We start from the raw sequence: 25,064 nt of genomic DNA, 5'->3' as shown, positions 1-25,064 counted from the left end.
CCGTGCTTAGCGTGGTTTCCTCGAAAACAAACAATGGAAGGCGCAGGGCAGCAATCAGTCAGAAGACCCGAGGGACACACGGCCTCTATATCACGACTAACATACACGCACAGCGACACCGACAATGTCTTATGAGACGCCCAGGAAGTCGACGCGCGCCGCTGCGACACGCCGAAAGGCACCCGTCATTGAGGAATCAGATGGCGAGGAGAACGGGACACCAACCCCGGAAGTGAAGGAAGAGGAAGAGGAGGAATTCACACCAGCACCTGCGCCACTCAAGACTGGACGAGGGAGGGGGAGACCAAAAAAGGCTGCGGCCCAGGGCGAAGATGCAACACCCAAGCCAGCTGCAAGGCGGCGGCCTCGCATTACCGAGTCTGCGGAGCCTACACAAGCATCGAGTCGTGCAGTGGAGAGCACCGGGGTCTCTTCGCCTCCCAAGGCAATGCCCAAGAAGCGTGGGCGGAAGCCTCGTGCTTCAGTTGCCCCGGTGGAGCCAGTCGAGGAATCGTCCCAGCTACTCACACCTGACCCCTCTGTATCCCCTGAACCCGAGCAGGCCTCCGAGACTACAATCGCACCTAGCTCGCCTCAAGCCGACGTTGACGGCGATACGATTATGACCGACGCAGCGCCTGTTCCTGAACCACAACCAGAGATTGAGCCAGAGATAGAGCTTGAGGCAAAGCCCGAACCCGTTGCTGAAGTTACACAAATAGAGGCGAAGGAGGAGACCCCCATACCAGAGCCCGAAGTGGAGACTCAGCAACTAGAAGAACCGCAAGCTCCGGCCAAGGCATTGGAAGATGCCAACACGCAGCAAACTATGCTCGAACCCATTGATATTGTGGTCAAGAGACGAGCGGCTGCCATACCCTCTTTACATGAGCCTGCCCCACCAAAGCAGCGCACAGTAATCACCTGGCTTGTTCTAAACAACTTTAAGAGTTATGCTGGTCGGCAAGAAGTGGGCCCATTTCATGCCTCATTCTCTTCGGTCGTAGGGCCCAATGGTTCAGGCAAGTCCAACGTCATTGACTCGCTACTTTTCGTCTTTGGTTTCCGCGCAAACAAGATGAGACAGAGCAAGCTCTCGGCCCTGATTCACAACTCGGCTGCGTTTCCAAACTTGGAATTTTGTGAGGTCGAAGTCCACTTCCAGGAAGTAAAAGATCTTCCTGACGGTGGGCATGAGGTTATCCCAGACTCACAGCTCGTGATTTCGCGAAGGGCTTTCAAGAACAACTCGAGCAAATACTATATCAACAGAAAGGAGTCAACTTTTACTATTGTCACAAATCTGCTCAAGGACCGAGGGGTTGATCTGGACCATAAGCGTTTTCTCATTCTCCAGGGTGAAGTCGAGTCTATTGCACAGATGAAACCAAAAGCCCAGGGCGAGCACGATGACGGTCTTCTCGAGTATTTGGAAGATATCATTGGCACGTCCAAGTACAAGACACCGATTGCAGAGTCGGAAGTAGAAGTCGAAACTCTGAACGAAGTCTGCCGGGAGAAGAGCAATCGCGTGCAACACGTGGAAAAAGAAAAGGGTGCTTTAGAGGAGAAGAAAGACAAAGCCCTAGCATATATCCGGGACGAGAACGAGCTCGCTGCGAAGCAGTCCACTCTCTACCAGATTTACGTTTCTGAGTTTGATGATCACATCCAGGTCACCCAGGAATCCGTCACTCAGCTGCAGGCTCAGCTAGACGAGGAACTCCAAAGACATCAGGGCAGCGAAGAAGAGATCAAGGAACTCGAGCGTCGGTACAAGAAGGGCGCAAAGGAATGCGAGCAGCTCGAAAACAAGAATCAAGAATTTCAGAAGGAAGTAGCTCGCATCGACAAGGAGTCCGTCAAGTTTGAAGAGAAGAAAAAGTTCCTAGCGGGCAAGCAAAAGAAACTCGAAAAGACCAAGGAAACGAGCTACTACGGCCGCTCGGAGGCAGAGAGCCTCGCAAAGCAGTACTCTGATGATCTCGAACGTTATGCCGAAGAGATTGCTGAACTCGAGGAAAGCATGAAGGTCGAAGAAAAGGAGCTTGAGGCTATTCGAAAGAGCTTGGCAGGCAAGACACAGGGTCTTTCGGACGAGATTGCAGCAAAGCAGAAGTCTTTGGAGCCTTGGAAAGCCAAGATCAACGAGAAGCAATCAGCCATTGCTGTCGCGCAAAGTGAACTCGACATTATGCGTGAGCGCGAGAATGCGGGTGCCAAGGGTATCGCCGATGTTGAGGCCAGAATTGAAGGCTTGGAGGAAGCCAAACAGGCCAAGGCTGCAGAGCTTGACGAATGCAAGGCTGAAAGGAAACGAGTGGAGAAGGACATCCAGAAAACGCAGGCCAAGCTCGAAGAGGTTACGCAGAAAGAACCTTTGTTGAGGTCGAAGCTTTCTGGAGCACGAGCAAAGGCTGATGAGGCTCGTGCCAGTCTTTCCTCTGCTCAGACTCAAGGCAATGTCTTGACAGGTCTTATGCGCTTGAAGGAGTCTGGACGTATTGACGGCTTCCACGGTCGTCTTGGTAATCTTGGTACTATCGATCAGAAGTATGACGTTGCCATATCGACGGCCTGTCCGCAGCTAGACAACATGGTTGTTGATACTGTGGAATCCGGCCAGCAGTGCATTGAATACCTACGAAAGAACAACCTTGGTCGCGCCAACTTCATCCTACTGGACCGTCTTGCCAAGCGCGACATGTCGCCTGTTCAAACTCCAGAGAACGTACCTCGTCTCTTCGACCTTGTCAAACCCAAGCATGAAAAACTCAGACCCGCCTTCTTCCAGGTCATGACAAACACACTTGTAGCTGAGGACCTGGACCAGGCTGAGCGTATCGCGTATGGTGCCAAGCGATGGCGAGTGGTTACCCTAGATGGCAAGCTCATCGACACAGCAGGAACCATGAGTGGTGGTGGAAGTCGCGTGGTAAAGGGCAAAATGTCATCCAAGCTTGCGTCAGATGTCTCAAGGGACCAAGTTGCCAAGCTTGAACAGGATCGCGATACACTGGAGCAGACCTTCACAGAGTTCCAGCAAGAGCTGCGCGAGTTAGAGACAAGCCTGCGAGATCTCAACCAGCAAATTCCTGAGCTGGACACCAAGGCACAAAAGCTTGCACTCGAGTTGGAGAGTTTCGACCGCAACATTCTTGACTGCCAGCGCCGCATCAAGGAGCTGGGCAGCGAGCAAGCGTCTACTAAGACGGATAAGGGTCGCATCTCATCACTAGAGAAGAGCATTGCTTCGATGGAGAAGGACGTTTCCAAGCTCGGCGCTGAGACAGAAGACATTGAGGCAGAGATCAAGGCTCTACAAGACAAGATTATGGAGATTGGAGGTGTCAAGCTGCGAGGTCAAAAGGCCAAGGTTGATGGTCTGAAGGGCCAGATTGATACGCTTACTGAGCAGGCTTCAAGCGCTGAGGTTTCCAAGTCGAAAGAGGAGAAGCAACGCGCCAAGCATGAGAAGGCACACAACGACGCCATCAAGGAACTGGAGAAGCTTGCCACTGAAGCCGAGAAGGTTGAGGGAGATATGGCCTCTCAACAACGGGATGTCTCTGGAATACGACAACAAGCTGAAGAAGCACAAGAGGAGCTTGAGGCCAGAAAGGAAGAGTTGCAGGTCGTCAAGAATGAGCTTGATGAGAAGATGACCGAACTCAACGAGACACGTGCTGTCGAGATTGAGATGCGCAACAAGCTCGAAGAAGGACAAAAGACTCTTCATGAATTCCAGAAGAAGCAGGCCTACTTCCAAGACAAGTTGAGCAAGCTTGCGTACAACAGTGTAACAGACCTGGGCGAAGAGCAAGAAGGCGGCAGTGGTGGCGAAGGTCTACCTTCCTACAGCAAAGACGAACTCCAGGATATGGACAAGGCTACTCTCAAGGAGCAAATTGCGCACCTGGAGAAGAAGAACGAGTCTACACAAGTCGATCTATCTGTTCTTGCTGAATACCGCAAGCGTGTGGAAGAACACGCTGCACGCTCAGCAGACCTGGCAACGGCTGTCAGTGCACGTGACGCTGCAAAGCACAAATGCGAAGAGCTTCGACGCCTACGCAAAGAGGGCTTCAAGGAAGGCTTCGACATCATCACGGCACGCCTCAAGGAAATGTACCAAATGATTACCATGGGTGGCAACGCCGAACTTGAGTACGAAGATACGCTTGATGCCTTTTCTGAAGGTATCCGTTTCTCCGTCATGCCTCCCAAGAAATCTTGGAAAAACATTAGCAACTTGTCTGGTGGAGAGAAGACGCTGTCATCTCTTGCCTTGGTATTCGCACTGCACCATTATAAGCCGACACCTTTATACGTTATGGACGAGATTGACGCCGCGCTGGATTTCCGAAATGTGAGCATTGTCGCGAGCTACATCAAAGAGAGGACCAAGAACGCGCAGTTCATAGTCATTTCGCTTCGAAACAACATGTTTGAACTTGCAAGTCGGTTGGTTGGTGTTTACAAGGTCAACCATATGGTAAGTTGCACAATGATACACTTATGGTGGCTTGAATCGTGGCTAACAACGCGACAGACAAAGAGTGTTACGATTGAGAACAAGGATTATATCAACGCCCAGGCATGATGGGAATGAATAGCAGCGTCATGCCTTCTCAATATAGGCGTTTGGGTGTTTGGAAAATGGTATCACGAGGGATGCGTTTGGTATAGAGCAAGTTGGGGTTATGATACCACAGGGAGATGTCCACGGCTTGGTACTTGACGACTAACGCAATTTTGATGTTGTTTTTTCTTTTATGACTGTACCCATTAGATGTTTGTTCAATATGAAAATAACGTTCAAATTATCGTAGTGATTGTTTGTTGACTGTATTATATCATGCGGAGCGGAGGCTGATGTCCGCGAACCTTCGCGCTAATCGGACCGCTCATTGAACGACGCACGGGCCCATTCGCCGCGGCCTTCGAACTTGTGAACCGCGACTCCTCCATCAGTTGCACACGACAACGAGCCCGTTGGCCACACCGACTGCGGCGAATCGAAATCACCAGGAGATACATCGGAATCACAGTCGCGACGAGTGCACCAACCGGGCCGATTGCCTTTACCACGTGTCACTGGATTCCGAGCGCGGTGGCAGCGTGAATGACGGTACGCGCACCCCTCGGTCCTTCACCCGCCCCGCGGTGCATACTTCGCCTTTGCCCATAATTTGTGTGGCTGCAATTACACCGGAATCGATAGCGAACTTCATACAGTCTGACTTCACCCTTTGAAGACGCCCGCATCGCACACGACCATGGACGACGAGCACAACCCAACGGCGAGCAGCCACAGCGACGCAGCGGAAGATGAAGACTTTGCAAGAATCATGCGCCAGGCGCAAATGGGGGCGGCGGAAGGCGAAGAAGACTTGCTAAGTGGCATCGCCTCGCGTCCACTTGAGGCTGGCGAGAAGGCGGATGATGCCGTGGATTACGAGGATATTGGCGACGATGATCTGCCTGAAGAAGAGTTTGAGTCGGGCGGAGGCGATGATGACGCTGGTATCAACTTTAGCGGAACCACAATGCAGGACTCCGGTGGCACGCTCGATAACGGCGATGTGGATATGGATGATTTGTTTGGCGATGGCGATGCACAGGATGACCTTTTCGGAGACGACCCAGATCATTCGGATCCTACACGGGAAAATACACAGCACAAAGACGACCCACTCACATCCATCGAAGATCTAGTCTCAGAAGGCTTCAGCGTGGCTGGCCAGGACAAGTCGCAACAGAGCAGCCGCACCAATGCACAAACGGCGACTCAGGAGGAAGAGGAAGAGGAGGAAGACCCAGAAGTACGTGAACAGCTGGCTCTCTTCGCCCAATCTCTTCGCAAGAAGGACGAGTTGGCGGATGCACCTAAAAAGACATCAAGAGAAGAATTTGAGAAGATTTGGCCCAACTTCGAGGCAGACAAACCACCACGTTTTTTTAGCCTCGTACCGCGAAAACGCGCCTTTTACATCCCAAAAGTTCCGCCAAAGGCACCAAGGCCGTTCCAGATGAACAAACTTACTCTGGATATCGCACCAGACCAGGAGAAGAGTTTTCGATTACATCCCACAACCACCGCCAAGTCCGGTCGGCAACAAGAGGAGGAGCAAGGTGGAATCATACAAATCACGAGCACTACAGAAGATGACGGTGATGGGAATGAGCAGATGGATTTCGATCACTTCGATACGATTGACGATCACGAAATGATTGGCAATGTATCATGGAGCGACCTCAGAATTGCTTGTGAGGACTGGGAAGTTCCAGATGACTCAAACGCTGCAATCCTTTCCGAGAATGGTCAAGCACCAACTCCACCCGATAGTGTCAATGCTGGACAGTCACCAAACAAGAAACGCAGACTCGGAGACCACGGCCAGCCCATTCAATTTTCTGTGTACGATCACATCGATTTGCCCACTTGGGACGATCCTGAGCTGGAGACAGCGAAGTTGTCAAAGAAGATTCTCTTGGATATGAACGACCCTCATCTCCTGCTGGACGTACAACAGCCGAGCGCAGAGCCTCCAAAGCCTCGAACATTGGGTCTGGGACTCAAGCGTGATAGTCGCGGTAGTCTCGCGAACCCAATGTTCAAGCGCTACAATATTTCCAATGATGAGGCATATGACGCGCTCAAAGAGAGCAGTCAACAGAAGGTTCGTAGTACTATTGGACACATGAACGTTGAGCACAGTCTACCCGCACTCAAGTTGCAGTATCCGTTCTACAAGGTTGCACTTTCTGATCGCGAACTTCGGTCCTTCCATCGGCCCACTATTACGTTCAAGCCTGGTGAGCGAGCCAGTATCTCGTCACTCAAGTCAGTCAAAAGGAAACACAAGAAAAACCTCAAACCATCGGAGGCCTTCGCCACTGCAGAGGACCTCAACATTGGTGACAACTCAGATCTCCTCCTCGCTGAATACTCGGAAGAGTACCCTACCACTTTGTCCAACTTTGGCATGGGCATCAAGATTCTCAATTACTACCGACGGAAAGACATGGAAGACACGGCACGTCCGAAGCCAGAAGATGGAATTGGAGAAACATCGATTCTGTTACCGCAGGATAAGAGTCCTTTCTCTCTGTTTGGCCAAGTTGAGCCAGGCCAGCAGGTATTGACGCTCCACAACGCCATGTATAGAGCGCCAGTGTTCAAGCACAAGCCTGAAGAGACCGATTTCCTTGTTAGCAGAAGCTGGACTGGGGTTAATGGCCCCAGATACTACATGCGGACTATTCCCAACCTTATGGTGGTTGGCCAGCAGTTCCCATCCGTCGAAGTGCCCGGTACGCATGCCCGAAAGGTTACTGAAGCATCGAAGAAGCGACTCAAGATGCTGGCGTTCAGATTGTACCGAAAGGGACAACAGAGAGGAGCGCGACAACCTTGGGTTAGTAACGAAATGATCAAGCAGCATCTTCCAGGTACTGAAATTGCGCAAAATCGCTCTCGAATGCGCGAAATCATGAAGTACCAGAAGGACATTGGTACCTGGGAGCCTGTGCCCGGTGAGACTGTGCCTGAAGAACCAATTCTACGCACTTGGATAAAGCCGGAAGACGTTTGTCTTATTGACTCCATGCATGCTGGTGACAAGCAGCTTCAGGATGCTGGTATCAAATCGAATGAGATCCGTGATGACGATGATGAAGCAGACAACGAAAACGCTGATGTCAAGTTGGCACCATGGAACACCACGAAGAACTTCTTGAACGCATGTGCCGGCAAGGCGATGCTGGAGCTTCATGGAGAAGGTGACCCTACTGGACAAGGCTTGGGTTTCAGTTTCATCAAGGTCTCGATGAAGGGTGGCTTTAGGGATGTTGGTGAGAGTGCCGCTGATCGACTTGACAGCAAGAAGATGAAGGAGCTTGGCGGTCACAGCTACAACGTACAGCGCCAGCAGGTTATGTATGAGAACGCCATCAAGCGTATCTGGAACAAGCAGAAAGAGAGTCTGTCTGCTCAGAACCCGCCTTCCGATACCGAGGACGATGTCGATACGGCCGTGCCTCGCAACAATCTCCCACGCCAACGCTCTGAGATGGGAACGCCAGCTACAATGCGCCATGACGATGAGACAATGTCACAAATGTCTCGCAATAGCAATGCAGACAATCGCGGCAAGAAGCTCAAGATCACACGAACTATCAAGAACAAGTACGACGAGTATGAGGACGTCACGGAAATTATCACAGATCCAGCTGTCATTCAACTCTACATCAAGCACAAGCGCCAAGAGCGTCTGCTGAACATGCGTATCGAAGATATCAAGCCCACCGGCGACCCCGAAGTAGACAAGGCCCAGCAGATCAAGCTCAAGGCCGAACTTGCCCGTCTGGCCCGCAACATAGAACGTCGCGAGGGCCGCGAAAAGGCAAAGGGTCTACACAAATCGCAGACAGGAGAAGGAGGCGTAACCGGTGGTCCAGGAAAGGGTGGAGCAACACCTCGCAAGTGCGCTAACTGCGGCGAGGTGGGCCACATCAAGACAAACAAAAAGTGTGTTAACAAGTTCTCTGAAATTCCTCTCACTCTTTTATCATTTGGATCGTTTTTTGCTAACAATGTTTCAGGCTATGTCCTCTTCTTAATGGCCAGAGGAAACAAAACGACACTTTCAAGGATGCGAATGCTGCATCACCGGCTACTGCTACTGTTCCTGCCACTCCTTCTTTTGCTGGTTCGCCGTCTTGAAATCGGGAGCGGTCTTGGAGATCGTGTTTATGGGTCTATCTCTTATCGCGATGGTGTAATGGCGGTTCCGTGGCACTGCTACTCGTCAGCTTTGCGTTCACGTTGGTATGAGACGGAGACGTGGTACAAGTATCACCTTTCCAACAAGCGCATTTGCGCTATGATGTGCTGAGTAGCAATGAGGACGGCTCCTTCGTGTACATGCAAGTATGGAAAGGAATATCATGCTTGCCATCTCACTGATCCAGGGCTGGGTTGTTTGGGCTTTACGGAAGGTGTGGTGAAGCGCTGAGGAAGTGTGTTACATATTATTCTTTCTTTCTTTCTCTCTTGAGAAGAGAGTTTTCGTTCGAATGCATAGCGACGGTGTTTTGGGACGCTGCATTTAATCTTCATCACGCAAAAAGGGACACATATTTATAGTTGTCAGTCATTAGGAACTGTACAGGCAGAAAACCGAACCCGAGTCAGACAGGGAAGTTATCAACTATTAAAGAGCCGTAGGGTCGAACAGGAGGTTATAAGACAATTTGTCTAGTGAACATCCTATTTATTTTCCTCCTCCATCTCGAAATCAAAGTCTCCAAAATACACACATAGAGCCTACCTTCATTAGTATCGCTATTAAGATCATGATAATCTATTTTCACTTACCTTACTAGCACCCATCATAGCATAATGTGCCACCTCGAGCTTCTTGCCATCCTGACCATATCTGGCAATTTGATTGAGATCCGACGTCCTCGGCAGATACAATACCACTTCATTGCTCACTTTGGTAAAGGCTTTGTAGAGCTGGTCAAGATTATACGGCTCCATCTTTGTAAGATCAAAGACATTCTCTGCACCATACTCGGTCCCTGTACCCTATCAGCAATGCATATCAATAAAACGGCATTCCCAATACAAACCTCCCCACGGCGGACTCGCAAACACTACGACATTCTTCTGGCCGGAAAACCTATTGATAGCATCGAAGCAATCGGCATTGAGCCAGAAAATCTTGTTGCTCACCCCGTAAATCTCGGCATTGTGCTTTGCGCACTTTAGCGTCCTCGCATCTTTCTCAATCGCAAACACGCGTTCCCACCGGCCAGACCGCGCAAGCGCAATGGCGTTGCCGCCTACGCCCGCAAACGCGTCGACAATGACTGTTTTTTCTTTAGGTGCAGACTCGGCAATGTGCGCGGCTATCTTGTTGGCTATGGGTTCTGGGGTTACGCCGAACCAAGCGTCTTCGGTCATCCAGATGCCTTGGTCATAGTTTTCCCAGATTTTGAAGCGTTGGAACCAGTATCTGTGCGACCATTAGAACTATTTTTTATTTTTGAAGAGATCACGTCATAAGTGAATATAAGGGACGGGGGAGTAAACAATACTTTTTGAGGTGTTCGGGGAATTGCTCGACGCGGGACCACTGGTCTACGTCGTTCTCATCTGCGTTGTCGCTCATTTTCTAAGAAAGTAGTTTCTCACTGCTTGAAAGCACTGTAGTCACAGAGACCACACACTGAAAGTTTCAAAACAAAAGAAAAAAAAAGTTCAAGTTGCGTAGTCGAAAGATAACCAAGCGCGGTAAGACAAACCACAATAGTTCCTAAACCCCACCTTACCTCATCCAGCCTAGCCCCACCCCCAGCACACGGATTCCCCTTTGCCTGCACTTGCGTCAAGCCACATGTTATATCGACAGACCGTCCAACACCCAAACTCCCCACCCTCCACACACATCACCTCAAACCAGCAATCACAACATCACACACACATACACTCTCTATCCAGGCCATGTCCGTCTTTGGCGCCCTAAACCGCTTTATATCGCGGCTCGATGCCGCACCCCTCCCCGACGACACCGGCACGCAGCACCAATCGTCGACGAATGGCGCGTACGGCTTCCAGGTGCTGCGCAATGCTAATTTGGAGATTCCGCTTGAGCCGTGGTTTGATTTTGTGATTGGTATTAATGGGAGGACTATTGTGAGTTCACCTTTTTTTTTTGAATATTCTTCGTAGTGTAAACTGTTTTGGTTATGAGGGGGGGGGAGATGGGAGAGAGAAAGCGTAGGTGTAAAGGGCGAAGGGGGGAAGGAATGCCCAGACGGAGAAAAAATGGATGTAGTTCAAGGGAGAGTTGTGCTTTAGAACAGTGTATGTTTTTTATTTTATTTTATTTTGCTAATTTGACATTTCTTGCACAGGATAATCCGGATCCCAATCTCTTTACGACAGAGGTACGCAATTGTGCCGGGACAACTATTAGCTTGGGTATTTTCAGTGCAAAGGTACGTTCCCATTATGTTTCATTAACGGCGGCGGCTGCGGCTCTTTGGGTCTGTGTCCTTCTTCTTTCTCTTGGTCGACTAAATACTTGGAGCCGCATTAAGTGCGTCATATTTCACGGGAGATTTTGCTTTTATGCAACGGGTCAATTTCCCAAAAGCATATTTTTTGGGCCAAAAAACGTCCCGAGCACACGTCAACCCGGTTGTCATGGCTAAGCTTTTTTACTTTGATTGCTTTTATTCTTTATCTATTTATTTTTGATTTCCAAATTAAATGGGGAATCTAAACTAAAGCCGTTGTGTAGGGCCAGAAGATTCGCGAAGTCTATCTTCAGATCCCAGCAGATCAACCCACGCTAGGAATCGCCCTGCAATGGTCACCACTCGCCGTTGCAGAAGATGTCTGGCATATCCTGGATGTAGCCCCGAACTCGCCCGCAGATGCCGCAGGACTACTTCCCTACGGTGACTACGTCATTGGCAGCCCCGAAGGTCTCGTGCGCGGCGAGTCTGGACTCGGCGAGCTTGTCGAAGACTTTCTAAACAGGCCGTTGAGACTCTATGTTTACAACCACGAGTACAACGTGACCCGGCCCGTGACTATTACGCCGACGCGAAACTGGGGCGGTGAGGGTGCATTGGGTTGCGTCCTCGGTTTCGGTGCGCTGCATCGTATTCCAGCCGGTCTAGACGAGCCTCCGCCAGCTCCTGGGGAAACCTTCTTCTCGGCAGGCGATGCTAGCGGAACTACGTCGTTTGACGAAAAACGTCCCTTGGTGTCTTCCATGGGCATTCCTGCTCAGTCGGGTGCACCAGCTGAGCTCTTCGTCCCAGCCAACATGGCGCTACCGGCCAAGTCGCCTCCTCCCCAAGGCACCGCACCCCCGCCTAAAAAGAAGGGCAGAGCGCACCATGTGGCCAGTACGGCGACTGGTGGCGGTGGACTGGATGACTACTTCAAGGAAGGCGAGCAGAAGAGTCTGGAGCAAGATTATGCACCGACGAAGGGCAGCGGCGTGCCTCCTCCGCCCAAGGCTGGTGGTCCGCCTAGAGGACCTCCAAAGAGTGGTGGTGCAAGTAGAACAGGTACACCACTGCAAGGCGGCGGCGGCGATGCTGAGAGTTCAACTGGCGCTGGTACAGAAGAAACAGCATGATTAGACTACATTGAATGTTAGTAAACAGTCAAACTTGCTCGTTTCCAACGTAGAAATACCACAATTGGAAATCCAAAAGAACCAAAAAAAAAACATACCTTTTAAACACCAACCATCCTTTTTCCCTTTTCCAATCCTTCTTCACCATTTCATTCTTCAGCTTCAAAATCCAACTCCTCCCTAAACCGACTCGTCCGCTTCGTCATCGTCACCATCTTCCTTTCCACAACACTCTCGTTACTGCCTCCGCCCCCATGATGCGTCATAAACGAGTCTGTCCGCCCTTGCGCCTGCGGCCGCTCTCCTGCCGTGGCATCGACGGCCGTCGTGCTGCCTGAGGCTTGCTTGCGGCCGCTTAGTCGCTCGAATGACGACAAGGGAGATGAGGCTTGGGGCGAGATGGGGGATTGGACGGGTGTGGTGTCTGGGGAGGAGGAGGCGGAGAGTGAGGTTTTGAGTTTGGTGGTTAGGGTGCGGAAGATGGGCATTTTGTCGGTATGTGTGTGTGTATGTGTAGTGTTCAAGTTGTTGTTGTTGGGTTGTTGTCGTTGTTGTAGTCGTAATGATGGTGGATCCCGTGTGTGGAGCGTGTGTGCATGTATTGAAATGGTCGCGTGTGTGTGTGTGTACGTGTGTATGCGCGTAATAGGGGTGGGTGTGTGTGTTGGGATATCCAAGGAAGTTTATATGTATCAGGTATAATATTGACCGAAGGTATGTAAGAGAGAACAAAAGGTTCTAGACTTCTAGACTCTTGGTTTTTTTTTTAAAAATCCCCCGTTCCAGGTACAGACGGCAAGGTTAATCGCCCAACGGAGAGCGGATCTGTATACCGGGATGGGGCGGCGGTAGCGGGGAACACGGTACGAGGGGGCCAAACGGGAGGGATACGAAAAGGTTAATGCAGAAACACGCGAGGGCACAACCTCGCACCTAAATACCTTTTTTTATTTATTTTTGTTTCCTTTCGCCTGCCTGGCCCTGCCCGCCACCACCATATGCAGCGTAAGATAGAAAGAACCCACCCCCTCCCTAATTTAGAGGGCACGCGAGCGGAGCGAGGGGCGGCGGCGGACATATGTCAGGGGTGTGCGTATGTGTGACTTTCAAGCGTTACCCGCACTTGCCCTTGCCCACCCCGCCAGCCGCCCTCCTTGCCTAATTTCCTTAACTGAACTAGTAACTAATTACTCCACAACACGCAAGCATACACACTGACATACCACATGGTCAACCGCTCCGCTGTCCGCCCCCGTGTTCCCTGTAATGGAGGGAGGGGGGCTGGCCAAGCGCCAATCAGTAATGCAAAGAAGGTAAGACGGCGGCGGTGGTGGATCTCTCTTAGCACAGGGAACCTGCCGTTTGAAACTACTGCGCGTCTTTATTGACCAAAAAAACTCGAGGGTACAAATACATTAGGCGCTACTTTTTGGCGTTTTGGCCTGGTGGGCTCCGGTATAAAGCTAGCAGTGTTGGGGTTGGATTGGTCCTGCCCAGCCTGGCCTGGTATCGGTGGGGTTGTGTCATTCCTTTTCTTTCTTTGGCGGTTGGTTGCCGCAGAGAGTAAGGAGGAGGGGGGACCCACAGCGGCTACAGTAGTAAGTAAGTAAGCACATGTTTGTGTGTGTGTGTGTGTGTGTGTGTGTCGTGCGTTTTGCCTTGCATGCCCCAAGGATTATTGAAAGTGTGTGTGTGTGTGCCGGTCGGTGTGTGGGGTTGGGGCATCTGCAAAGGCCAGGCCCTGCGCTAGAAGCGCCGATCGGGTCAACTGGGGGCTTGTTTTTATGTAGTATGTGTTTCGTTTATTTGAAGTTTCCGAGAAAGAGACAAAGGTTCCGCGGCGGGGAGCAAGGAACGGAGACAGGGGACGGACGGAAAGGAAATGAATAACGGTTGCCCAGGATGTGTTGTCTTCTTGTTTCTACATGAACTGTGGAGATGTTTGTTTTATGGGGAGAGGGGGGAAGGGTGTGTGCATCGTGGGAAAATGGGAGCAGCATGACAATGACATGGCATTTGCATGAGCTTTGCACAAATCAAGATGGATTGGTCGGCACATGACTTGTGAGATTGGCGACGATCTGCAGTTGCATGGCGGTATCATCAAGAAGCAGAAGCGCTTCTCTCGTCAAAACCCCGTCAGCTGGTCTTCGCCCGGTATCATTAGTCTGATCTGCACCGAGCCATATCCGGACGGCGGCTTGTTGACACTATGTCCTTTGAGCCAAGTGTAGCGATTGGCTTGCAAACAAGACTATATGTATTTAACGTGTATTAGGAGACGGGCTTGGCTTTTCCATGCTCGGACAAAGAAGCTTCCCTCCCGCTCACTTCACCGCCATATGTACTTTGCCGGCATCTGCGTCCCTTCTGCCATTATTTGCTTGTTCCGTGATTGGCCCAATCAGGAAACAAAGTGTGATTGGTCTGACAACAGGAAACATTGACGAGAGGTAGAGGTCATGCGCACCCTCCATACACGCAACAAAACGATAACCCCTCCTTTTTCGATGGCCACGAATCGCAAAACTTGCCAGCAGGCAGGCGATTTTGGTCTTTCTTGACTACAGTCCAGAGTCCGGTCTGAGGAGCGGCGTCGCGTAGGTGTGCTCGAATCGTTACTTCCGAATTCGTCATGGCTCTTTTATCCGGATGACTATTATAACCGCCAATCGATACGAATCAGTCAACGCTTTGTCCGTGCAGCAGACAGTGGCGGCGGCAGCTGCCCCCTTTGTTCGCCATTCTCCAGCAGCCGACTATACGTATCCTAACGTTGATTTTCCGGGACCCAAGACGCCCGTTCAGCCCAAGCCCCCCACATCGCTTCGTTCCCTGCAGTAGGCAACGGCCAAAATAGATATCTTGCTGCCGGCTTTTTGCGACCAGCCGAAATCCTACCAGCTATTCCTCTCTTGCTCATCATCCGCAATCTCCCCTCTCGTGTTCTTCACTCTCAACAGAGTCTGGCCATTCTAGACCGATCCTACGCCTTCATCGTATCAAGAGTAAGCGTTTCGTTACGATAGTAGTTTGGCCTTGGCATGGACGCCCACTTCCCAACACCCGTGAACTGACATGTGACGTATACTTAGCTCCTGACACTCACAGACTCCCGCCCGCATTAAACCACGGCTCAGTCACCGCATCTTTTTTCCTTTGCCGAATCGGCGCCGCCCCAGCCTCACCACCACTCTGTCACGAGGGCGGGTGCCGAGCTTTTTTGATGCTGACGTAGCCTAGGATGATTATGTGGAAGACAGAAGCTCGAGTCCATTGCATAGTGCATGCTTGACGGCTTGATTATCGGATCTGTGCTGTGCAGGCTGGAGAGACCAAAACATCATAGCAATGTGCATATCCGCACTTGACTTGTATTCGCAGACGTAATCTATCTCTGCATCTCTTCATTCATCATGACTGCAGCACGGAGGACTTTCCGTTCCTTGATGCAGTATTTCAACCTGCTTTTGAGTAGTGCTTACTTGCACTGCTCTTGAAAAGTAAATATAGTAAAACGCCGTCCAATCCGTTGTCCTAATAATGCTGGAGAAAACGCCGGGACTTAGATCCAAGGCCCAGGAAACGTGTGGGGGGCCGTAACAGAACGCCAATAAGCAATACCAAGATCAAAAATCGCAGAAAGTCCAAACCGTTTCATCTAATGTCCAGCTGGAAGGGCTTAAACTTGGCTCCAATGGTGCTGCACCGTGGGCATGTCGGAGCGCGACCGCGATTATGCTCGCTGACCAGAACGTCGACGCACTCCTGGCACAGACCGCAGATGCATTCAGAGCATGCATAGCTGTCGCGCAATATGGACAGCTTCCGACAGGCAGCGCAGTATATTTGAACAGGAAATAGGGAGTTGGGAGACGAGTCAGAAAGGCCCTGCGAGGGCATATGAAAATTGTGGCCAGACATTGCTGATTCAATCGATGACTCGACAGAGGGAAAGGGCTGCAGATCCGACATGTCCGGCGGTGGAGGCGTCAAAGCATTGTTCAAGGGGGATGCGGTGTATGACTGGAGTTGTGAAGCAAAGTTGAAGGGTGGCATGGATGTTCGACTGTTCATCATGTGGGGTGAGTGATTGGGTGATTGCGGCACCTGGTTACGTCAGCTTTGATCATAAACCAGAGTGAGAAACCTACAGGGGTCAGGTCACGGCTATCCTCTTCAGTTGCTGAAGCAGCAGCGTCAATGAGGTCTTCCCACCGTTTGCCCATAATGGCAGCTGCTGTTGCAGGCTCAGCCGAAAATGCTTTTCGGTCATAGCTCATTCTCCGACTGTGCTCTTTTGATTTCTGGCGTTCATGTTTCCCTCGACGAGCATTCTGCCCTATGGATGGCTTGCGAGGCCGGTTCGGCTTAAGAGAGTGAGCTCCCGGAGGCAGAGTGGAAGAGCGACCGGGAGGCGAGCGCGCGAGGGAAGATGGCAAGAGCTCTTGCTGGATAGAGCCAGAGGTATAGTATGGTTCTTCGGTATTGCTCGGTGGGCCTACGGGGGTTGGGGCAAAGCGCGCGCGGGGCCTGAAGTTCTTCGAGTCTGGGTCGGATGCTGCGTCCTGTTCACAGCATGTGTTAGCCTTATGGTATGCAGGGAACGCTGCAGTGCGGCTTCTTACCGGATCTGAATCCCAGTCATACTCTGCACGGTGATTGTGTAACGAGGCCAGGGCAGCCGCAGCAGTCGCGGTAGGCAGTAGCGATGGCCGACGCGTTTCGCCAGGCCCTCGAAGAGAATTGGCACCGAATTCGGACTCGAAGAAGGAATTGTGTTCATTATTGCTGTAATCATACGTTTGTGGGGCTGTCACTGCCGTCGTTGTAGGGGGAGGAGGAGCTCGTTCTTGCGGTGGTGTATTGACCATTAACAGAAAACTTTCCTACGAGCGAGCAGATGATATTAGCATGTAATGTGGCTAATTTTTTTTTTGATATTCTGAAAGCTCATACCTCTGTTGCTGGAAGCTTGGAAATATAGTGCTCTGGGTGAGCACGTCGAATGTGCTCTTGCATAGAGCGAAAGCGCTTCTCCTACACATGGTGGATTAGTCGGCAGCTGGGGCAAGGGGAGCTTCGAGGCGTGGGATGACGTGGGGTAGCTAGCTCTCGTGGGAGACTTACGCCGGTACAGCGCTTTCGGCAAGCTGAGCTATCATGGTTGCGCAGCGGGCAGACGACGACGTTGTTCTCGTCACTGACGGAGAAGGAGCTCGTAAGCGGTGCTGCGCGCGAAGGAGGCATGGCTGCAAGCATCAACGGCAGAAGCTTCTCGGAGAAGCAAAAATTGCGCGGGAAGCTCTAAGGCGGGTGAGGGAAGCTGTGTACGGAGGGCGCGCAGCTTCCAGCTGGTCGCGGCGACTACAGGCAAGGTGTGTCGAGGAGCTCTCTGGCTCACACTTAGTGGAGGAAGCTCTGAGCTGAAGTTGCTGCCAACTGCAGACAGAAGGGCAGGCGGATGCGGGGCAGCTACGCAAGGCCGCGGGGCTTGGGGAAGACCGAGTGAAAGCTTTATTCGAGGATGACGATGTGGCCATGCACTGCAGGCGCGGAGGAGGCGTCAATGGGCGTGCGCTGCTGGTGCTGGTGCTGTTGCTGTTTCTGCTGCTGCGGCTGCTGCTCGTGCTGCTGCAAAAGGCAGAGAGCTGTGTCGCCACGGCAAGCTTCCAGCAAGTGAGCAATCAGACCACAGCCCGGGATCGTGCCTGGGACCAGACGAAAGAACCGGGCAGTTTGGAGAAAGAGCTTTGTGCTGCCCAATGACCTATCGTTCCCATAGATTGTTGTGCGCTCCAATCAGACGGCGTCGAGTTGGAGAGCGACTCATCATCGGCACGAGGCTTCGCAGAAGCTCGAGTCCCGTGCACTGCCATAGCTTCAAGCCCGTGAATGCCACTGGACCAGCCCACACCCCGGAGCCTGTTCGTCTGCACTACAAGACCGGCTACGGCGCAACAAACGGGAAAAGATTTTTGCTCCCACTGCTGCAACCCCGAGCTAGCTGCACCCTCCGCCGGCAAGGCTGTCACTTTTGCACATGGCCGCATGTCCCATGGCGAAATCCGGCGCGGCTTGGTCGGGCGCCGGCAAGGACGAGAGAAAAATAGGAAGGAAGACAGGGGACGAGAAAAAAAAGTACCATCCTGCCAGCCGTGACTTTTTTTCTTTCTTTCTTTTTGCATGAACAGCCGGTGGGAGATTGCTGACAGAGCCAGGCGATAAGCGATTGTCCTCTGCGACTACCTTTGTAGTCTTGTAGTAAGTAGGAGTATTAGTGCCATGTCTTTAATTTGCTTCCAAATGTGGTTACACATGGCCTCGTGTGCACTTGCTCCTTCCTACCACGGAGCTCGTCTACAACTACCATATCCGCGTCCACCTTCCAAGCGTAATCTCGCTCCATGACAGCTTGACGCAGTATTGCCGTGCCCTGCTTTCTGGGACTGGCCCCTTCATGTCTCCCACCGTACCGCAGCTGCCTCGTGGTGTGCTTTGCCTCAACTGCCGCTACCGCCAACCATGTCGCTTTCAGTGCAGTCCTTAAATGGAGACACTTCCTTCCTTCTTACCTTCGACCCACCTGCAGCCCCACCGTCGTCCCCGGGCTTGTTTCCCGGTTCTTTTACGATTCTAGTTGACCGTAAGTTAGTCCAAGGTTTAGGCGGTGCCAGTCGCCCACACTTGTTCATCGTAGCATGTGATGCCCCTGGACACATGCCGGCCATCTGCTAACGCTTTGTTTCGTGGGCAGCCTGGCTGACTGGGCCATCGATTATCCTCAACTCTGTCTTCTCACACTCGGAGCAAAGGGCAAAGCCGTCCATCTCGAATCTCCGAGACCTGGATCGCGAGCCTGACCTTGTGTTGATATCCCAAGACAAGCCCGACCATTGCCATGAAGCGACACTGCGTCAACTGCCACCAGACGGCGAGTCGACCATTCTAGCCATTCCCGCTGCAGCCAAGAAGATTCGATCGTGGAAGCACTTTCGTCCCGAGGCCGTACATGCCCTTCCACGATTTGCACAGGGAGATGACCGATCTGTCCATCGCATTGTGCTACCCCCACCTTCGGCTCGAGGAACGTGTGGTGAAGTGACGGTGACCTGGATACCTGCGAAACGCGACATCTCCAAGGTCCACCATGCTATTGGTATAACATATCGGCCTCCATGCACGGTGCTCTCTTCGCTCAGCCCAATGCACTACATTGATCTTCCCATGAGCCCGCCTCCGTCGCCAGGATCCCCGATGACGATTGCATCGTCGCCTCGCACCATTGTGCCCTCGCCGTACAACAATCGTGAAAAGACGCTGTCGGTCATCTACTCGCCCCATGGAGTTTCATACGACATGATACGGCCATATGCCAGCTCGTATCTTGTTTCTGAATCAGCCTTGCCTCTAACTGCGCTTCTTCATTCTTTTGACTGCGTCGAAAACCCATGGTGGCTTGGCGGCAACATATCAGCCGGGTCTCCGGGCGGGACTGAGATCGCCAAAAGCTTGTACGCAAAAGCTTGGATCTCTGCCCACGATGCAGACAAAGACAATCGTGGCTGGGCAGTCAAGCTGACGCAGATTGCACAGCATGCCGCGGGAGAAGTGAGGAAGATGCTCGACGAGGGCGTGGTGAGAAAAAAGTTGCCAAATACAGAAGTCATCACATTAAGTTCTGGGCAATGCTATCGGATTACTGCCGGCTGAAGCGCTGCATGTCGCAGGACAGAGTTGTTGTGGCATTAGCATCGGCCTTGCCAGGATGTGGGTGGCCAGACTAAGAATTGCTCATTAGCCACGTTGACCGAGAGAGTGGTGTAGAGAGGCCGAGACAGGGCATGAGCGCTGCATGGTCTTGGCCCCCATGGAGATGAGGTATGTTTGAGTCTGGTGTTGTGGCAGACGGCGAACAAGGTTGCTAGTAGGAGCCTAGGGCGTGGCTTGAAACGGTTCGCACTTTGTCGAGCTTTGTGGTCGTTTCTTGTTGCTAGCTAGTTCTATTTTGGGTGACAGGTCAAAGGCAGCAGTAGCGGGATAAGGATGGCAAGTGGTTAGAGATGGCGAGGATGCGGGTATAGTTGCAGTAGACAAGGCTGACGCAGGCCCATGAAGACGTCGAGAATGGACCCTGGCAGATGAAATGGCAGTGGGGTGCTGTGGTTTCACGTGCGCGTGCACGTGATGTTTGGTGCCCACCTGCGGCGCCCCTTTCTCTTACACCGCTCGCCTACCAAGGACTGCTTGGTAGTATCATGACGCTTTTGGCAACAGCAACAACAACAACAATAACAACAACGCAAGGAAGGGCGGCGGGAAGGGCGAAAGCGCAGTGTGTTTCGGAACAAAACATTCACATAGCAGAGGTGCTAGTACACATTGCAAGAAAGCAACGTTACCCTGGAGATTAGGGCGTAGGGCTAGCGGCGGACCTGGAGCTAGTCGTTGCCGGCCAAACGCCAGAAAGTGCGGCGCAGGCAGACAGGCAGGGCAAGGCCCGGCTCGCATGCTCAAAAGCCCGCTGCTTGGCACCACAGCAATGCCGGAATAGACGGATGCGGATGGACGGGCGCAGCATTGACAGGCGACACGCTCAAACAAAAAAAAAAAGGCCTCTCGCCCTGTGTCGCCTGGCTGTGTGCATGTTTTAGCCATGCAAGGTGAGGAGAGAGCGTTCACAAACCGGGCGAGTGCGAGTGCGAGTGCCACAGCATGACGCCGCACCCGGGCTGCTGGGACTATTGGTGTGGCTGAGGGACGCCGGCTGTTCTTAATCCAGACGCGCAATCTCCCCGTACGACGGCTATGGAGCAGAGCGTTTGCGCTGACATGGCGCAACACGACGCCAGGGAAAAGACGACAGCTCTAATGGACAATTAGGGAGGCATTTGCTGCACCAGCGCAGCGATCCGCAGGGCCTGACAGGGGCGGGGTGGGTGGAGTTGCACGCTGCTCGTTGTCGGCCGGTGTATGAATGGAATGGCTGTGAATGTGGATGCAATCAGGCACTGTCCAAGCGCCAAGCCTAGCGCAAGACGGAAGTCGGGTCACGGCGAGCGAGGGCTGACGGGCGCAGAGCTGCCAACTATTCGAGCTTCACACCCGCCGGCTTCTGCTACTCCTCGAGCTCGACTACACTCCATCCACACACATCCACACACATCCACGCCCATTCTTGCCGACCCCACGTTGCTTCTGCCCTCGACACCCGCCCGCCCGCGCACAGAGCCACAGCGAGTGAGCGAGAAAGAGACATAGTCGTCACCCTCTCGTCCCCCTTTGGACCGTCGTGCTCCGGTACGGTGCTGCTCCTCGCATCGTCTGCACCACCCGACCCACTCCCCATCCCCCTCCCACACCGCACACACTGGCTTCTCACGCCTCGTCGACCCCGACGACGCAGCGCTCGGCGAAGGCTGCCTCTTTGATGAGCGTCACCATCCATGAGTCGCAGATGATGCCCGCCTATGTTACCGACTCAAACGGTCGTTCTTCCCTCGCACATGGACAAACCGCCGCGTCGACTACACCGCCACCCAGGGACTCCTTCACCAATGGCAACTCGCAGCCCATGAACGCAAAGCTCACCAATGGCATGAACACGACGCACGCACATCCCCACGCACGTTCAACCAGGCCCGAGAGCATCGATAAGCGCTTGTCGCACGAAGAAAGCCGCTCCAGCTGGCACCGAGGCGACTCATACGACCCAGACACCATGCCCAAGTCGTCCGACACGCAGCGCTGGTCGACTGAGCGACCGGCCAGAGACGACGGCTACTTCGCGTCGGTACACAGCACAAAGACCAAGGACAGACTGTGCGGTAGCACAACCCACGTCGAAATGGGCCAAATAGACATAGGCGATGCTACAAGGGAAGCGAGCAAAGACTTTCACGTCCCCCACGTGGGTTCAGTCCCTAATGCTCCCACTTCGTCATCGCCCCAGTCTCAGGCCGAAGCTGGCACACCCAGCCTGCAGGTCCCAACCAACCAAGCTCAGCGTGCCTCCTCCCCACCCACCTTCACCAATACCAGTAACAACAACAGCACTCCCGGGCCAGCACAACATCCCTACCGTCTGCAACAACGTCACACGCTCGAGGTGCCCAAGGTGCAATCCTCGCGCGCTCGTGAAAGCCAGAACAACACCGACGACGTCATCAGCGCAAGCGGTAGATTCTCGCCCAGCCACCCCCACAAGCGCAGAGGTTCCATGTCGCTTGTGCGCAGGAACACGCGATCCATCAACTCTGACATGCCTCCCGAGGAAGTGCAGCAGGATGATGAAGCTGCACGCTGGGCTGAACACATTCGTCAGAAGCGGGCCAGCAAGAGGAAGCGCAAAGAAGACGAAGATGAAGATCGCGTCGTGGTAGGAACAAAGGTGGATCAAAACCACGTCAATTGGGTCACGGCCTACAACATGTTGACCGGTATCCGCTTCACCGTCTCGAGAACAAACGCCAAGATGGACCGAGAACTTACCGACGCCGACTTCGACGCGAAGCACAAGTTCTCGTTTGACATGTACGTGCCGACTGGCTTTCCTGCCGAGACGAAGCTGTTGCTCGAGTTCAGTTTCACTTCGTCTGCAAGGCCTGCTTTCTTTGAACCCCTGACATGATACTAACAACCTCGCAGAACCGGCAACGAACTCACGCCTTCCGCAAAGTACGACTTCAAATTCAAGGATTACGCTCCATGGGTGTTCCGCCACCTGCGTACCATTTTCAAGCTTGACCCTGCCGACTACCTCGTATCGCTAACCAGCAAGTACATCCTTTCCGAGCTCGGCTCGCCCGGAAAGAGTGGCAGCTTCTTCTATTTCTCCAGAGACTACAAGTACATCATCAAGACCATTCACCACGCTGAACACAAGTTCCTTCGTAAGATACTCAAGGACTACTACAACCACGTACAAGAAAACCCTAATACCCTTCTTTCCCAATTTTACGGCCTGCACCGCGTTAAGATACCCTATGGACGCAAGATCCATTTCGTCGTCATGAACAACCTATTTCCCCCGCATAGAGATATTCACCGCACATTTGATTTGAAAGGTTCAACCATTGGACGAGATTTCAAGGAAGAAAACTTGGCTGCCAACCCTCGGGCAACACTCAAGGACCTGAACTGGTTACGCAGAGATCAGCACCTCGAGCTGGGACCGGTGAAGAAGAAGATGTTCATTGAACAGATGCAAAAAGATGTAAAGCTCTTGCAGCGTCTGCACATCATGGACTACTCACTTCTAATTGGTATCCATGATCTCGAGAAGGGCAACGAAGAAAACCTGCGGGACAAGACCCTCAAGGTCTTTTCACCTGGCGGCGAGGAGTCACCGGATCAGCCACCTAACCAGCTCATGCGCACACCATCCAAGCTGGAGAACGCGCGCAAGGCACGCGAACTAAGGCAGATGGTCAAGACACAAAAGCCAGTACCCATGGGTCAAACGTCAAGTAAGATGCCAGATGAGCTGGATGATCCTAACCGTGACTTTTACTTTTACTCGGACGATGGTGGCTTCCGGGCTACTCACGAGGATAACGCGCCCGGAGAGGAGATTTATTACCTTGGTATTATCGACTGCCTGACACACGTAAGTTTGCTAGCATCATCCGGACTGATTGGTTGGTGACTAATATTTCTCTAGTACTCGTTCATCAAGCGCATGGAGCACTTCTTCAAGGGTATTGCGAACACCGAGTCTCAAATATCTGCCATTCCTCCAGAACGATACGGAGATCGCTTCATCAAATTCATCAGCGCCGTCACCAAGACCAAGGAGGCAGCCGAGCGTGAGAAGCAAGAACAAGTGACAAACGAACTCAACGATCTCTCGCTTGATGGTGTTAGTGCAACTCCTAACCAGCGGTTGTCAACTGAGCGTGTCATTGAGAAGGCTGAGCATCAAGCCGATCGTTCGCGAAGACACGGGCAGAATGAAGAGGATGTACCCAATTTCCACATGCGGGCAGTACGTAGCCCATCGGCAGAGAGAGGCGAGATAGGCACCACACTTCCCGTAGTTGAGGAGGTCGGAGAATCATCCAGCGTCGGTGGACACAGCAGCCGCAGCGCAACAGACAATGCAGCTGGTGCGAGCGAGCACAACGAGCGAACGTCGTCATTACCATCGCAGTCTGCAGGTACACCCTACCTTGGCCCACCACAACTCCAGGCAAGAGCCAGGTCACAATCAAGAGAAAGGGATCAGTCGCTCGGGAGGGCGCCACCAACGCCACCAAAAGACGCTGGACGTCCTCCCACACCGCCAAAGGATGACTACATGTCCAACAGACATTCTGGCCCCCCAACACCCCCCAAGGAAGACAAGAGCAGAGGAGGCATCCCCCGATCGTCGATAGACAAGGACCTCCCACGAACCCCTCTTGAAACCACGATCCGTGTCAACTAAACAGGAAAACACATCCCAGGCGATCGAACCAGGAGGGATCCGTCTTTTTATCCAATGTAAACATGTCTCTTTTTCTTTTCCTTCAATTTTTTATGTGTGCGTCTTTGTCCATTCTACTCCTGTTAATTCCACCAACCAACCAACCAACCAACCCATTCGAATCAATATCAAAAACTTCTTGTTTACATCTTTTTTTTTTCTCTATGTCGGGAGTTTTTTTTTCTTGGTTTCTTGCATAACCACTCCACACCCAAACAACCCCAAACCTCTGTCTCTCCGTCTCTGTCTTGTGGGTCGTCTTATTGTCAAAGCAACTGGAGGAGTTTTTTTCCTCCTCGTCTTCGCTTTTGTCTTCATCTCCTATGTTCTTTTCCTTTCTTTTTTTGCAAAGCCAACACTCTTATCTTACATCATCCATTTTGTTTTTGTGCGTTTGCGAATGCATGATACCATGAGTTTTGCTCAATCCT

The 25,064-nt window shown here is 52.3% G+C and overlaps 8 protein-coding genes across 8 annotated transcripts; 5 read left to right on the top strand and 3 right to left on the bottom strand.

Annotated features, from left to right (window-relative positions):
- Nucleotides 1-124: 124 nt before the first annotated feature.
- On the top strand, nucleotides 125-4,603 carry COCVIDRAFT_29469 (hypothetical protein; the record flags this gene model as incomplete). Its single annotated transcript, XM_014697857.1, has 2 exons — nucleotides 125-4,495; nucleotides 4,553-4,603. 2 exons carry the CDS (start codon nucleotides 125-127, stop codon nucleotides 4,601-4,603), a joined length of 4,422 nt encoding a protein of 1,473 aa, XP_014553343.1.
- Nucleotides 4,604-5,279: 676 nt separating this feature from the next.
- On the top strand, nucleotides 5,280-8,728 carry COCVIDRAFT_107902 (hypothetical protein; the record flags this gene model as incomplete). The annotated part of the gene is made up of 2 exons (XM_014697856.1): nucleotides 5,280-8,533; nucleotides 8,608-8,728. The coding sequence occupies 2 exons, from the start codon at nucleotides 5,280-5,282 to the stop codon at nucleotides 8,726-8,728; spliced, it is 3,375 nt and encodes a 1,124-aa protein (XP_014553342.1).
- Nucleotides 8,729-9,274: 546 nt separating this feature from the next.
- COCVIDRAFT_40655 (hypothetical protein) lies at nucleotides 9,275-10,181 on the bottom strand (the record flags this gene model as incomplete). Its single annotated transcript, XM_014697855.1, has 4 exons — nucleotides 9,275-9,331; nucleotides 9,383-9,588; nucleotides 9,640-10,025; nucleotides 10,108-10,181. 4 exons carry the CDS (start codon nucleotides 10,179-10,181, stop codon nucleotides 9,275-9,277), a joined length of 723 nt encoding a protein of 240 aa, XP_014553341.1.
- A 332-nt stretch (nucleotides 10,182-10,513) lies between these two features.
- Nucleotides 10,514-12,167, top strand: COCVIDRAFT_40654 (hypothetical protein; the record flags this gene model as incomplete). Its single annotated transcript, XM_014697854.1, has 3 exons — nucleotides 10,514-10,705; nucleotides 10,927-11,010; nucleotides 11,316-12,167. The coding sequence occupies 3 exons, from the start codon at nucleotides 10,514-10,516 to the stop codon at nucleotides 12,165-12,167; spliced, it is 1,128 nt and encodes a 375-aa protein (XP_014553340.1).
- A 149-nt stretch (nucleotides 12,168-12,316) lies between these two features.
- On the bottom strand, nucleotides 12,317-12,655 carry COCVIDRAFT_107916 (hypothetical protein; the record flags this gene model as incomplete). Its single annotated transcript, XM_014697853.1, has 1 exon — nucleotides 12,317-12,655. One exon carries the CDS (start codon nucleotides 12,653-12,655, stop codon nucleotides 12,317-12,319), a length of 339 nt encoding a protein of 112 aa, XP_014553339.1.
- A 3,169-nt stretch (nucleotides 12,656-15,824) lies between these two features.
- Nucleotides 15,825-17,417, bottom strand: COCVIDRAFT_18785 (hypothetical protein; the record flags this gene model as incomplete). The annotated part of the gene is made up of 5 exons (XM_014697827.1): nucleotides 15,825-16,277; nucleotides 16,322-16,735; nucleotides 16,796-17,056; nucleotides 17,127-17,207; nucleotides 17,298-17,417. The coding sequence occupies 5 exons, from the start codon at nucleotides 17,415-17,417 to the stop codon at nucleotides 15,825-15,827; spliced, it is 1,329 nt and encodes a 442-aa protein (XP_014553313.1).
- A 1,275-nt stretch (nucleotides 17,418-18,692) lies between these two features.
- COCVIDRAFT_108016 (hypothetical protein) lies at nucleotides 18,693-19,880 on the top strand (the record flags this gene model as incomplete). The annotated part of the gene is made up of 2 exons (XM_014697852.1): nucleotides 18,693-18,813; nucleotides 18,925-19,880. 2 exons carry the CDS (start codon nucleotides 18,693-18,695, stop codon nucleotides 19,878-19,880), a joined length of 1,077 nt encoding a protein of 358 aa, XP_014553338.1.
- A 1,717-nt stretch (nucleotides 19,881-21,597) lies between these two features.
- On the top strand, nucleotides 21,598-24,594 carry COCVIDRAFT_29462 (hypothetical protein; the record flags this gene model as incomplete). The annotated part of the gene is made up of 3 exons (XM_014697851.1): nucleotides 21,598-22,760; nucleotides 22,815-23,775; nucleotides 23,830-24,594. The coding sequence occupies 3 exons, from the start codon at nucleotides 21,598-21,600 to the stop codon at nucleotides 24,592-24,594; spliced, it is 2,889 nt and encodes a 962-aa protein (XP_014553337.1).
- Nucleotides 24,595-25,064: the final 470 nt, after the last annotated feature.

This window comes from Bipolaris victoriae, assembly GCF_000527765.1.
Source record: "Bipolaris victoriae FI3 unplaced genomic scaffold scaffold_89, whole genome shotgun sequence".
Taxonomy (NCBI): Eukaryota; Fungi; Ascomycota; class Dothideomycetes; order Pleosporales; family Pleosporaceae; genus Bipolaris; species Bipolaris victoriae.
Note: the sequence above shows the minus strand (reverse complement) of the source record. Positions and strands in the feature narration are given on the sequence as shown.